The following is a 13,936-nucleotide window of genomic DNA, read 5'->3' on the forward strand; positions in this document are numbered from 1 at the left end:
ATAGTACGGGTTGTACTCAAGAAGTTGAGTAGCAGAGTCACAAACTGAAAAGTTGGGTGCAGCCATGGAGGGCAAGAACAAGAGTAAAGAAAGCAGTGCGAGCGGTCAACGGCGTGTTGGTTTACTATACGATAGTAGGATGTGCAAACACTACTCGCCGAACGAGCCGAAGCACGTCGAGAATCCTAATCGCATTAGGTCAATTTGGAATCGACTCGAAGCCGCCGGCGTTCCTCAACGGTGACGCATGCACGTTGCTTTAGGGTTTCGCTAAATCTTTGTCTGTTATATTTAATCTTGCTTATTTTCTTTATCGTATTGCAGATGCGTGCTTCTAGAGGCCAAGAAAGCTGAAGACAGACATGTGCGGTTAGTTCATTCCAGACATCATGTGAATCTGATTAAGAACATTAGCGCCAAGGGGTTCAAATCGCGGAGGTCTCAGCTTGCCTCCGAATTGAATTCCGTATATTTTAATGAAGGTTCATCTGAAGCTGCGTTCCTTGCTGCTGGCTCTGCTGTAGAGGTGATGCTTTCGACGATTCTTTCTTTATATATAAAGATTTTGTGTTTTTCTTTAAATGTTAGATTTTCCTGGTTCCGTCTTAGTTTGCATGGCCTACAAGGAATTTACTGACTTGTCTTGACTGTATTTATCTCTGGCCAAGATTTCTTTAGTTAGACTGTTACAGCTTGACTGCTGTCTCTATATTATCTCTCTTTGTTTTGGTGAAAATTACTGTTTTTGCCTAGTGACGGGGTGGACATAGGTTATTGTTGCAAAGATGCCTCTTTTTGTGAGACAGCAGTGCTGCGAACAATACACTAACCCCCTGCAGGCCTTACGCTTAATCTGATTAATTTAAGCTTTACATCTTATTCCCACAATAACTTTGTGAACCTAATTTAAGATGTTTTTGACAAGTAGGTTGTTGGAAAGGTGGCAAGTGGGGAATTGGATTCAGCTGTTGCCATTGTGAGGCCCCCAGGTCATCATGCAGAACATAATGAAGCTATGGGATTTTGTCTCTTCAACAATGTGGCAGTTGCTGCAAGATATCTCTTAGACGAAAGAGTGAGTTACATTGCACCTACTACCAATTCCAATTTTACTAAGAATTTCTAGCCTATAGTTGTCTGTTATACTTTATTGCCACCTTTATTTTTCTGTGTGCGACAGCCTGATTTAGGTGTGAAGAAAATTTTAATTGTTGATTGGGATGTCCATCATGGAAATGGTACTCAAAAAACGTTCTGGAATGACTCTCGAGTTTTATTCTTCTCCGTTCACAGGTGTGTTAATTATTTTCACATATTTTCTGGTCAGTTTTACTGGTTGTTGATCTTGTAATTGTTTCTTAGTACATCAGGGAAGGTAAAAGTTTGTTGCTCATGGTTGTGTTAGGTTATGTAATGGGCTTGACTGCTAGATCATTTACCCTTCTTTTACTAGTTTTTGGACCTCTGACGAGGACTATTGCTTTAAGGACTTCAGATGAACTTTGTATAAATTTCATAGTTTATCTTCAATCAACTAAACTTTTCTATTCATACAGGTATGACTTTGGGGCTTTTTATCCTGCTGAGCACCACGGGTTTTATACTCAGGTGGGAGAAGGAGAAGGTGCTGGATATAATATAAATGTCCCCTGGGAGCAGGGGAAATGTGGTGATCCAGATTACATTGCAGTGTGGGACCACATCTTGCTTCCTGTTGCCAAAGAATTTAATCCAGACATAGTTATAGTTTCTGCTGGATTTGATGCAGGTATGTTATTGTGACGTTTGGGTTTTTCTGTTATCTGTGTGGGAGGAGAGGGTATCACTAGTTCTTCCCATGGCTTTGGAGCATTGCTAGCTAGCATTTGTACTTGAAGTCTAGTTTACCTGTTTTGCAAGAAGGAAGTGGATTTGGGTCAGTTGATATGTTAATTTATTATTTTTAACTGTAACAAGTAATAATTATTCACTTCTTTGTCACAGCTGTCGGTGACCCTCTAGGAGGATGTCGTGTCACAGCAGTTGGTTATTCTGTTCTGTTGGAGAAGGTTACTTTAAGATTGAATTTTAGCGATCGCTTCCTTCGTACTGTTTATTGTAATGCTAGTATGTTACTTGATAAATCAAAACTGCTATATTTGAAGAAAAGTTAGCTATTAACACAACTGAATTAAATATGTAGGCTTAATTTATTTTCCATCATTATCACTATACTATTTTTATTTATGCTACCTTTTGTTTTTAATATTTTACTTCTCACTAATTTTAAATTTTGAAAAAAATGTAAAAGTTCAAATACCAGTAACAGAACTGTTTTCCTTTATTTCAGTTGATGAATTTTGCTAAAGGTAGGATTGTACTGATTTTAGAAGGGGGGTATTATCTTGATTCCATTGCAAAATCAATGCATGCTTGCTTGGAAGTTTTGCTAACTGGCAAGTCTGTTGCCGAATCCTCAAAGGACTATCCATTTGAGTCTACATGGAATGTGATTCAAGCGGTAAGAACTTGTTATACTGATGTATGTCCTTTCCCTCTTACGGATATAAAATTAACTTAATTTTCTCTCTCCTGGGCAGAGAGAGGGTGTAAGGTTATCTATTTCTTTCCTACCATACACATGGCATTTATGCATGAAATTCCTTAATTTAGTACTAAAATGGCATGCATATTTTGCAGGTTCGCGAGATGTTAAGTCCATTTTGGCCTACACTTGCACCTAAACTACCACAAGAGTTAGTCTCACAAATAGGCCCCTCTCCGGTAATGTAGTTTCCATTACTGTTTTCATGGAGTTGTCATGTGAGAATTGAGCTGAATGCTCAACTAATTTCTCTCAATGGTTCACAAAATAATCAGATGATTTGGGTCGAAAAAGGGACTTTGATGTTCTACTAATGGGTTTGGTCCCTTTATTTTGAGCACCTTTTGTTTTGTTTTCATAAAATATGTTTAGGTACATTTTAGAAAAAAAAATCTTAAAAATCCACTGAAAATAGAAAACAAAATAAAGAATTTTTCAGTGTTTCCGATAAAAATGAAAACATGGGGGCAGAGTTACAATTATAGCAAGGTTGGGCTTTATTTTCAAATCTTCCATTTTGTACATCTTTCTTGTGTTCATTTCTGTTTATCTATCTTGTTTTCGTTCCTTTTTATCGGCAAGTACTCATTAAATATTTTTTCTGTTCTTTCCCCTTTGCAAGCATACTCTGATTTCAAGCTCGGACTCTGAAGATGAGGATGATAAGGGTGCACCAATTTCAGGAAATCTTGGAGACCTTATTGAGGATGTCTTAAAACCACTGTCCAAACTGAAAGTGGATGCTGGTAACCTTGATCCTAGATGTTTTTTTATATATATAGTTGGAGAAACATCTCGAAAGTATTAATATTTTCCTTTTTGCAAAATATAATGTTATCTCCTTAAGTTTGGCCGTTGATGCGTTTCATTAGACTTCTAGATTTTGGTCCTCTGAAGTTTGTTTGGATCCACTGGAGTTGGTGCAATTCATTGGCAAAAGGGTGTGGTACATGACCTTTCTTCATGTATTCATTACTTGACAAGTTATGCGTTTTTGCAGATGAGGAGATTCATGTTTCTAGTACTTGGCGATCTGCATTATCAAATGTTTATATATGGTATGCCTCGTATGGATCAAATATGTGGAAAGCAAGATTTAATTGCTACCTAGAAGGTGGACAGGTAACACAACATTCAAGTGATATTGCTCTTTTTTTATATAGGGATTGAAACTCGGTTACAAAACTCCCAATTTATGAGGCACCCACCTTTGTTTTATGAAAGTTAAAAAATATCCCTACAGTCAAACACCAAAACAAGCATGCATGAATATATATATATATATATATATATATATATATATATATATATATATATAAACTGATAAGCAATAATACAATTTTGAATCAGATGATCATATTTATAAGTTATTCATTTCAATTTTTCCATCAGCATTTATGATATTTAAAAGTTATTCTTTTTTATTAGCTTTTGCCACTTTTTTTCATAATGCTCTCAAACATTTGTCAAAGGAAGGGTAGATTAGCCGTGGAATTTTTCTTTGATTGAAAAAATTATATATTATACTTTGTTGCAGGTCATTGTATTTTTACGATAAAGAGTGAACTTCTCTTATGTGACAATATTAAATGTCGTCCTTTCTGGCTATAGGTTGATCAATAGATGTATTGATTATTCATTTTATGAGGAATTTGAAACCTTTTCATTTTTTACTTCCGTTTTTTCTTTTTTCTGTAGCTTGATTTCTTTTGTTGTCTGTTATATTACTTTTTGAAGAATTTAGGACTGATTTTCAGGTGGATGGTATGGTGAAGCAGTGTTCTGGTTCAGTGAACAGAACTCTGCCAAAGGAGATCACGTGGAAGACTTTCCCTTGTGATATATTCTTTGGTCGTGATTCATCGCATTCATGGGGACTGGGAGGCGTTGCATTTCTTAATCCTGAAAAAAAGTTTGAAGGCAAGACCTACATGTGCTTGTACAAAATTTCGTAAGTAAATCTATAGTTCAAATCTGTCTCTTTCAAAGCTTTCCTGTTAGAGGCGACATTGTTGAATCATTTCCTGGGGGCTTTCTTATGTATCCAATGGAGGCCTTGACTTTAGATTCGCGTTCACATTTGTTACAGGCTAGAGCAGTTCAATGATATTTTATTTCAGGAGAACATTTTAAGCCTTGATGCGGGCTCTCCTTTAGTTGATATAACTACCTTGAATGCTATCTCTGACAAGGAGTTCAACTCCCTGGAGGTTGTCAAGGTATGTATCCCTTTTCCCCGCTCATTTTTCTGATAATAATTAATGCATTTATTTTATTCTTTAGTTCCAGCGTCTGCTCATGACCTTTTTTTTTAATGTTGGGCAGGGTGCTTGGTATGGTAATGTTGTCTACTTAGGAAAGGAGCAAGATATTCCTGTGATTACCATGACGTGAGTAACAAATTATAATTTGTATTTGTGCATTTGGGTAACAAAGTTGTTGTATTAGCATTGACATTTATGATACTTTATCCAGGTCTTCGCTTCTTGATATGGAACGTTTCAAATCTGGGAAGCTACCATTACGTGCCCCTAATAAAGCGTATGCCAACTCCTTAATTAAAGGGTTGGTAGAGGGAGAACAACTTTCGGAGGCGGAGGCCATTGCTTATATAGAAGGTGCTGCTAAATCGTTGTGATTACTTTAGGCGTAAACTTGTACAGAAAAAGTATTCCCTTATAGATATTGGATAACTCAACCCTCACATTCAGTGCTTCAAGATTCTGCATTTTATCGTATTTTCGTTCGTCAACTACCGTTTAATTTGCAACCATGCTGGTGTCTGCATTGCATGTATATTTGTTATTGTGTACTGCTTTTTATTCTAACCATATTCTAGATTAAATCTAACGACTCTAGTGTTCCAGGAAAAAGCTGGGGTCCTAAATAATCTAACTCAAAGTTAACATTGTTTAAAGCCAAAAAATTCTTTAAATGTTGAATATTGATCCTGACCCAACTGTTTTTCGAGGATTTAGTTCTGACGGTTCGTACTTTCGATTTCTCTCGAAGTAAATCAACTTTATGTATATTCTTTCTTGATAGGGCTAAAAGCACTATTTTTTCAATTAGGGTATTGTTCTTTAACCCTTTACACATAAGAGAAATTTAATGTAGAAGTTGTTTATGTTGTGAATTGATGTTGTCCAAACATCCGTATGTGTCTTTTTGGGTTTTAGCAACAAAAACAATGCAAACAAATGTAACGTGTAGAAAAAATAACTTACCAAGTGATGTCAAAGAACTTTCAAATTTAACTAACGATAGTAGTGATTCAAATTGTAACCATCAACCTTGTATAAGTCATTTTTTTGTTAGAGGTGTTTTTCATGTATTGTTACACAATTTATCATTTTTGTAAAGTACCAAATAAATTTATTTATAATTTGATTTAAATATTTTTTAGTCTTTATTTTTGTCAATTTTATTTACTGTGAGATTTAGATTTTTTTTTGTTTAATGTAACCCTTATTTTAGTAAATTATGTTCAATTTGTTTTTTTATGACATCATCTAAATTAGTGAAAGATGAAATGTGTTATATGTTAATTTGTGGTTTTTTATTTATTTTAACTTTTATTAAAGTATTTTTTAATTTAAAAAATGTTGTCTACGTGCCAAGTAAATACTGTGTCACATGATAGTATTAGTTTTATGTGTTAATTAGTATGACTGCATATGTGTTGGTGTTAGTATTCAATTTCGTCTTAATTTAACTTTTATTAATTTTGTTAAATTCAGTTTTAATTTTAAATTTTAGAAGGAAAATTCTTAATCACTTTTTAAATTATATGATTTTTTTTAATATTTTAAAAATTAAAAGAAAATTCTTCATTATTTATAAAATTAAAAGGAAAATTCCTCATTATTTTTAAAATTAGAAGAAAATTTTTTCATTATTTTTTAAACTAAAAGAAAAATTCTTTGTAAGAAAAATTCTCCATTGTTTTTAAAATTAGAAGGAAAATTCTAATTTATTTCTAGAATGGGAAGAAAAGTCGTTTATCATTTTCAAAATTAGAAGAAAAATTATTCATTATTTTTAATTCAACTCTCATTGTATTTTTTACATATAGAAAAATCTCATAAATCTAATCATTATATTCCAATAATATAGTTAGAGTTAATTTAAAAATAAGAAAAAAATAAAAAACTGAATTTCGATGAAAAAATAAATTTGGTTTCAATTTAGAAAACCAAAATTAAGATTGAATTAAATAAAATTAACAAACATTGAACAAAATTAACAAAAATTGAAACTAAATTAAATATAAGACATTCACACATGACATACTAACACTGATACAAACTTAACACGTAACATTAACATTGACTTGACACGTGACACTTACATAGCCATGTGGTACAATATTAACTTGATATGTAAACAATTTTTTTTAAATTAAAAAATTTTAAAAATCACGAACTGACACTTGGTATAAACTGATAATCTTCAATTAACAATTTAAACAACGCAATGAAAAAAAGACCAAATCAAAGATAATTTACCAAAACATCGATTATATTGTACATTAAAAAAATGAATCCCTCTCATGTTAAAGAAAGTCCATAAAAATAGGAACGAAAATAGTATTTAACTTTTATATTTTATACCTTTCCTTAGACACTTACAAGATTTTGAATTTGAAATTTGAACAAGTTACTCTCATATCCTTCTATAACTGATTTAACAACTACCTTAAAAAGTTTTTAGAATCCATACAACTTAAGCTATTAATATGGCTTATGTCTTCATAGTGTTTGTTGCTTTGTTGTTTTTTTCAATTTGCTTCAATTATCCTTTCTTCAATTGAAGTTCTAATTCGTTATAGGCCTTTTTTTTTATCTTGTTCACTTACACCATCCTTATAAAATATTATATAAAATATAATGTGTTGTGCCTTTTTATCTTCCGCTGATTTCATAAAACTTGACCTTCTATTGATTTCGATTAACATGTCCCTATTAGCTTTCGACTCCATAACGACTTTCCTTCTGAGTGTCCACAACGTTTATAATGACTTCACTAACTTTTCACGACTCTTGCCATTCTAACGAGTGAACACAGAGTGGTATTGATATTTATAGACAAAAACTCCTATGCTTCCGGAATCTCTTGCTTTATTGTGCATTCTCCCATTGATTTCCTGCATTTGTGTCTCCTTTCAGTCTGCCTTCGATGGAAAGGATAGACATTTGCTTGCTCATGTTCCTGACTTGGAGGAAGAGTCTCGAAAAATTTGCTGCAATCACTACATTAAAGCCTATAGGGAATACATATAATCTTATTGCTTTCCCCATGATGTTGAGATGGAAGATGATATCAGCCCATGGTTACTTTTCTTTCTGAAGCAGGTAATGTATTGGATTCGTCGACACATTAATGGATCAAATACCTTACCTGGGATGTTCTAATATCGGCTTTTCTTTTCAAAGACGTCAAATTCCATGCTTACCATCCTCACCTTTTTTTATCCGAAAATCCTATGGACTTTTTCCCATGCATTTTCAAAGATAATTTTTATTGTACTTTTCTATTTTTTGAATGGAATCAATGGTTTTCTGGCAACCACCAATCCTATGCAGATTTAAAAGGGAAACTAATTCGGAATATCCCTGAATTGTTGCAGGTCACTCCAAAGAAAAGCAAATGTGCATACTTAGTTTGTCTCGATATTTTGAAATTTGACAACTTTTACCATGTTTTATATAAACTTTTAGAGCTTAGACAAACCTTTCTTCAAACTGTGTAAAAATTAGATAGCAATTGGTCAAATTTCAAAATCCAAAACCCAAAAGGAAAAACCTCTTTCGAGCAATATTGTCCTAAACACCTTATCGATTTCCCATCTGCTCCCTTCGGCATTGTTAAAACTTTGTCCTTCAATTTACTTTATTGAACAGGTAAATGTTTGAGTAATCGAATGGAGTGCTACTTTGGATAGGAATGAGCAAAGTAAGTATATTTTAGGACGAAAAAAAGATACTTGACGACGAGAAAAGACATAAGATGTATAGGCGCGGGATGGTACAAGGCGGTTACTAACCATTCTAAGGAGATTTATTTATCACTTTACAAAATACTTGATGCGAAAATGCGTAAAAGAATTGACCGTAGACACTTCATTATCTCTAAAATGCATAATTAGATCAACCTCATAATAAAGTGTTTACAAGAGATTGTTAGCTGAATTCAAGATCCGTTGAGACTTCTAAACTTTGGGTGAATACCTTAAAAGATTAAAATGATCATCTACAATAAATCAAGATTTTCTTTTACTATAATCATCACACTAATTCGTTTAAACACTTCTCTGCTCGAGACATAAAACTAAAAAAATTGACATACTAAGAGATCCATGGATCTCTCAACTATGACATAAATAACAGAATGCATTCTGCCGAAGGATTACACAAAAATTCTTAAACACTATTAAGAATTAAAGAATGGACCAATATCTTTTGCTTCTCCAAATGGAATTATACTCGGGGACGCGCTTGAATTGAATACTTCCAACTGCAGTTTCCTTTATCGACCTCTTATTATTGTCGCATGCCCAGAATCGCCAAGATGTTTATGTAATTTATTTCTGCGTAGCAAATCAAACGAAGTTATGCAACAGTTTAGTATGAGGCAAGATTTATTATTAGAACAATATGAAATTTTATTTTGATAAAGAAGAGAGGCATAAGATTACCTTGACTCAAACTCCTCTCCACACGCATCACAAGTATTACCAATGTTTTTCGATGTCACCTTATTCAAGAAACAAAATCACAATCAGGTTTATGAAGCACAAAAAGCAACTTGATAGTAAGGCAAGGCCAGAAAACATTACAAAACAATAGAAAGTGCCTCTACATAAAAACTATAACACAGAATAAACATGAAAAAAATTGGAAAAGTGAACAACCGAGATTTGTCATATCAACAAACTACGACCAGGTATTGCTCGCTAATCGATCAGAACAACATGGCTAAGTGTGTGTGGTCCTTCTAAAAGTTCTGTTGGGTTGAAACATAAGAAGGGACAGGGAGCACTATGTAGTGGTGGAGGTGAATGAAGTGAAGCAGAGATAAGCAAATTCTTTATTATATAGTTAGAGCTTAGAACAGTCAAATAAAACTATTGAATTTAAGATAATTAATGTAAAACCCACTCTCATTCAACTCTCCTCGATTTTGGGGGAAGCCAAACCTGGGCGAGGAGGGAATTTGACCCCCGCCCCCCCACCCCACTCCATTTCGCAGCATTCTACTGTATTACGGTAACTGAAGACCAATTTAACCTACCTAGAAAATCTACCTTTAAAACGTAAAAACTATCGGAAGACGAATACAGGTTTGGAGTTCAGGAAATTACTAAAACAAAAGTTAGAGTGACAGCAGTTGCAGCAACAAGTCTTATGACCTATGTAGCACAAATACTACAGATACTCAGACACTTCTTACCCAAGTAATCTTTAAAATGTAGGATATGGGAACCAGTATCTATATATTAGATTCTCATGAATTTTAAATCATATAAATTAACAATCAATATTAAGATATTCAAAATCATTTATAAACAATATAATAATTTAAACATATTGTCACATGATAAAGAATATACTCCATTTATCCAACCTTAAAAAAACTGAAAAGAGAATATAATTCATTTAAGACATTATATTTGTCATTATCAATGTTATGTTGAAGGGTGTCAAAATTATATCAAAGACAAAAAAAATGTCTTTTGAATTGGACACCACAACACACCATTTGAGAGAGGAGTCCGAACTTCACAACTTATGAGGCATGGAGAACAGAGCAGGTATATTCCGAAGTTCTTACCTTTGCTTTTCTTCCTTTGGATGAAATTTTGGCTGTGATTTTTGTGTCCTTGCCAGCTCCCTTTTTATCAGCGGGTTGGTTTGAAATCTTATTACCTCTACTAACCTGCTCATTCCCAATAATGTTATCCCCATTTTCCGTAAAATGTTGGGAAGAAGACTCCTCTCCGTGAGCATTGTCATTTCCATTACCGTTTATGTTCTCATCATTGCAACTGGAAGCAGTCCCCTGAGATTCTTCCCAATTTTCCCTACCCTTCTCTTTCTTAGCTCTACGTTTCTTTCTTGTGGGCTTCCGGTTGTTGTACTCCATAGGGCCAGATTCATCCTTCTCAGTTTCAATTTGAGATGGAACTATTGAAGCCTTGGATTTGTGGGTTGAAGCTCGTGGCTTTCTGTTCTTGTGGCCAGCCACCATTGCTTCAAGAACACCATTTTCATCGTTATCACCGTCTTGATTGCCACCATCATCAAGATTAACCGACCCATTGGAATCTTCCCCCTCCTTCGCAAGCGAAGCATCGGAAAACTCATCAACAACACCATTGTCATCGTTATCACCGTCTTGATTGCCACTATCATCAAGATTAACCAACCCATTGGAATCTTCCCCCTCCTTCGCATGCGAAGCATCGGAAAACTCATCACCACCGCAATCATCATCATCATCCGGTTCAACCCCGTTTCTAATTACCCCGTCTTCAACATTAAGATCATCCCGAATCCTCGCTTCCAAATCACCAACCCCATAACCACCATCACCATCCACCCCAACCCCATCTTCCTCACTTCCCAGTCCCTCCTTTCCTTCTTCCAAATCCTGCTCATCACCAATGGAATCCCTGAACTCCGCAACCCTCTCCTTATGCTTCTTGGACTGCTCATGATTTTTCCACTGCTTCTCACTCTTAAACTTCTTCCCACACAACACACAATAAAACTCCTTATCATTCTTCTTCTTCTCCTCCTCCCCCTCCTCGACCCATTCCTCTACCTCCTCCTCATTATCAACCTTAGCCCAATCAGCCTCCTCATACGCCATGGCCCTCTCCTTCCTCTCCTTCTCCAACCTCTTCTTTGTCTCCCTCTCTTCTTCCTTCTTCCTCTCCATCTCCATATTCTTCTTCACCCTCATATCAATCACCCTCTTATCCCTCTTCTTCACAAAATCCCCCAACCTCCTCACAGTATCATTATACTCCCTTCTCGCCTTCTTCCTAGCCTTATTATTCTCCTCCTCCATAAGCCGCCGCGACTTCCGGTTCGGCCCTGCCATAACATCATACTCATCCACCCAAAAAAAGTCCATCACAGTACAAAACCCTAACCAATATCCATAAAACGCAGTGACCTGCGCGTAGGGGCTATCCAAGTTCCCCATTAGAGGAGCCTGTCGAACAGCCTCAACTCCGAGCCCCATTTTCCGCGCGAAATTGATCTCGTTGGCGTGGATTTTATCGAAAACATCAGAATAAACTTTATAAAAGCCCTTTCCGGTGTCAGAGTAGCCGGAATAGACGGTGTTGGAGAAGAAGGAGAAGAGGTCGGGGACGACCGATTTGGAGAGGGAATTAGGGTCGGAGAAGAGGATTTGGGAACGGTGGGAATCGTACCAAGCGCGTTCCTTGGGGTCGGAGAGAACTTCGTATGCGTGTTGGAGTTCCTGGAACTGCGCGGTGGCTTCCTCTTGGGAGATACCCGATTTTATGAGCTTGTCCGGGTGGCGCTGAAGGGCAAGGCGGCGGTAGGAGGAGCGAATCTCCTCGGGAGCACAGTCTTGGGGGAGATCGAGCACTTCGTAATGGCATCGCTTCGCCAGCGACGACGAAGACGCCATTGATGCTTGTTAGGGTTCCGGTTTTGTGTCTTCAGCTAAAACCAATAAAACACACCAAGTCTTCTATAGAACAGGAAAAAGTGCATCTATTATATATACATGGTTACGCACTTCATTTCTGTATCATTTTAGTTTAAATTTTTAAAGATACGATGATTTATCTCTTATCTTATCATACTATTTTCTTTTACGTGTAACTATATTATTTATTTTTTTGCTTTGTTTTGTATCATTAAAATGTATAACAAATAAATCTTTTTTAAATATACAAGTTATATTATGATTGTAATTTGTAGTGAACATTTTCTTAAATATAAAATTGTATTTAAATTATGATATCATGTATATCTATCTTTATGGAAGAATAACACCTAAAAATATTCTTATTAATAGAAGTATTCTAATCTTTATATAACTTTTTCTTTATTTTAATTTACACTTTTTATCTAAATTAGTAAATGTGATCTATCTGTTGTAAGAATATTGAATATGATATACTACTTTTTTAAAATATCTAATATTTCCAATGCATCCTATTCCATTATTAAATTGAATATTATAAAAATTATCAAACCATTTAAAATAATAATCTAAAACTAATATAATATTTTATTTATTACATTTTTTATCTAACTAATTTAATACTAGTAAAAACACGCTGTGTATTCACTTTCATTGATGATAATAAAAAATAAAAAAATTATTATTATTTTAATTCTAAAATTAAATATAAATAAATTTTAAAATTTTATTATAAATAAATTTATTTTATTTTGTAAATGGTTAACTTTAAAATAATTCGAAATCGAAAAAAATATTAAATTTTAAAAGATAATTACTTAAAGAATAATAAAAGATAATTTAAAAGTAAAATTGAAAATAAATGTAAAAAACAAAAAAATACCTTTATATAAGCATAGATTTTATGTATCAAGGTACATTTGAGTATTTTTTATCTTCGTAATATTTTATTTTTACATACATCTTATTTCTGTGTTTGTGTTTTTATATCATATTTTTCTATGATACTCAAGTTGTTATGTCTTTTGACAACGCAATTAAGTTTGTTTTCGTTAATGCCTTTTAACTTACATCATTGTTTTAAGAACCTTTTTGACAAAGGAGGGTAAGTGAGAACAATATATTAGATAATAAATTAATTTTTTTGGCATATAATTAAAAAAAAAGTTAATGATGATAGGTTGACAAGAGTACAATTTTGTACGGCTAATATACAATATTTTATTATAATTGAATAATTGAATTTATATGTTATTATTAAAAGGAGTTATAATTCGATAACAGGTAAAAAAGTTGTTGTCTTTGTTAAGAAAAAAACATTTTATTGTAGGCTAAAGTTACTTTTTTCACTTTTGACAATAAAATATATTTTTTAATTTGGAAATCAAAACCTAAAAAATTATTAGAGCTGTCAAAATGGGTCACAACAGTTTGAGTCGAGTTGAGTTTGAAAAAATTGTATTGTTTTTATGCGGGTCAGATTTCAACCCGGCTCATTTAAATCCAGCTCATGCGGGTTGAACCCCTGGTGGACCGGGTTGACCCACCAACCCACCTACCTAATTTTATTTTATTAAAATTTAATTTTAGTTTTATAAAAAAATATTTATTATTTTATTTTTGCTTGAAAAAATTATTTAAGTTCCTTATTTTCAAAATTAA

The 13,936-nt window shown here is 33.8% G+C and overlaps 2 protein-coding genes across 2 annotated transcripts; one reads left to right on the forward strand and one right to left on the reverse strand.

Annotated features, from left to right (window-relative positions):
• On the forward strand, positions 1-5,336 carry HDA05 (histone deacetylase 5). The gene is made up of 14 exons (XM_047324775.2): positions 1-240; positions 325-526; positions 929-1,075; positions 1,181-1,293; positions 1,557-1,768; positions 1,984-2,048; positions 2,330-2,500; positions 2,680-2,763; positions 3,207-3,330; positions 3,585-3,706; positions 4,342-4,535; positions 4,674-4,803; positions 4,910-4,974; positions 5,060-5,336. The coding sequence occupies exons 1-14, from the start codon at positions 65-67 to the stop codon at positions 5,220-5,222; spliced, it is 1,968 nt and encodes a 655-aa protein (XP_047180731.2). The 5' UTR covers positions 1-64; the 3' UTR covers positions 5,223-5,336.
• Positions 5,337-8,837: 3,501 nt separating this feature from the next.
• On the reverse strand, positions 8,838-12,329 carry LOC124847316 (DNAJ heat shock N-terminal domain-containing protein). The gene is made up of 3 exons (XM_047324776.2): positions 10,418-12,329; positions 9,282-9,340; positions 8,838-9,173 (listed from the first exon to the last, which is right to left on the reverse strand). Exons 1-3 carry the CDS (start codon positions 12,251-12,253, stop codon positions 9,113-9,115), a joined length of 1,956 nt encoding a protein of 651 aa, XP_047180732.1. The 5' UTR covers positions 12,254-12,329; the 3' UTR covers positions 8,838-9,112.
• Between the last annotated feature and the right edge of the window lie 1,607 nt (positions 12,330-13,936).

Source organism: Vigna umbellata, chromosome 1, assembly GCF_029865625.1.
Source record: "Vigna umbellata cultivar VRB3 chromosome 1, Vumbellata_1.0, whole genome shotgun sequence".
Lineage (NCBI taxonomy): Eukaryota > Viridiplantae > Streptophyta > Magnoliopsida > Fabales > Fabaceae > Vigna > Vigna umbellata.

Coding starts and splice junctions, on each gene's coding strand:
- HDA05 (XM_047324775.2), top strand. CDS start 65: ATGGAGGGCAAGAACAAGAGTAAAGAAAGCAGTGCGAGCGGTCAACGG. Junction 2,049..2,329: donor ATTCTGTTCTGTTGGAGAAG/GTTACTTTAAGA, acceptor CCTTTATTTCAG/TTGATGAATTTTGCTAAAGG. Junction 3,707..4,341: donor GCTACCTAGAAGGTGGACAG/GTAACACAACAT, acceptor ACTGATTTTCAG/GTGGATGGTATGGTGAAGCA.
- LOC124847316 (XM_047324776.2), bottom strand. CDS start 12,253: ATGGCGTCTTCGTCGTCGCTGGCGAAGCGATGCCATTACGAAGTGCTC. Junction 9,341..10,417: donor CCAAAGGAAGAAAAGCAAAG/GTAAGAACTTCG, acceptor TTCTTGAATAAG/GTGACATCGAAAAACATTGG. Junction 9,174..9,281: donor GGAGAGGAGTTTGAGTCAAG/GTAATCTTATGC, acceptor TTTGCTACGCAG/AAATAAATTACATAAACATC.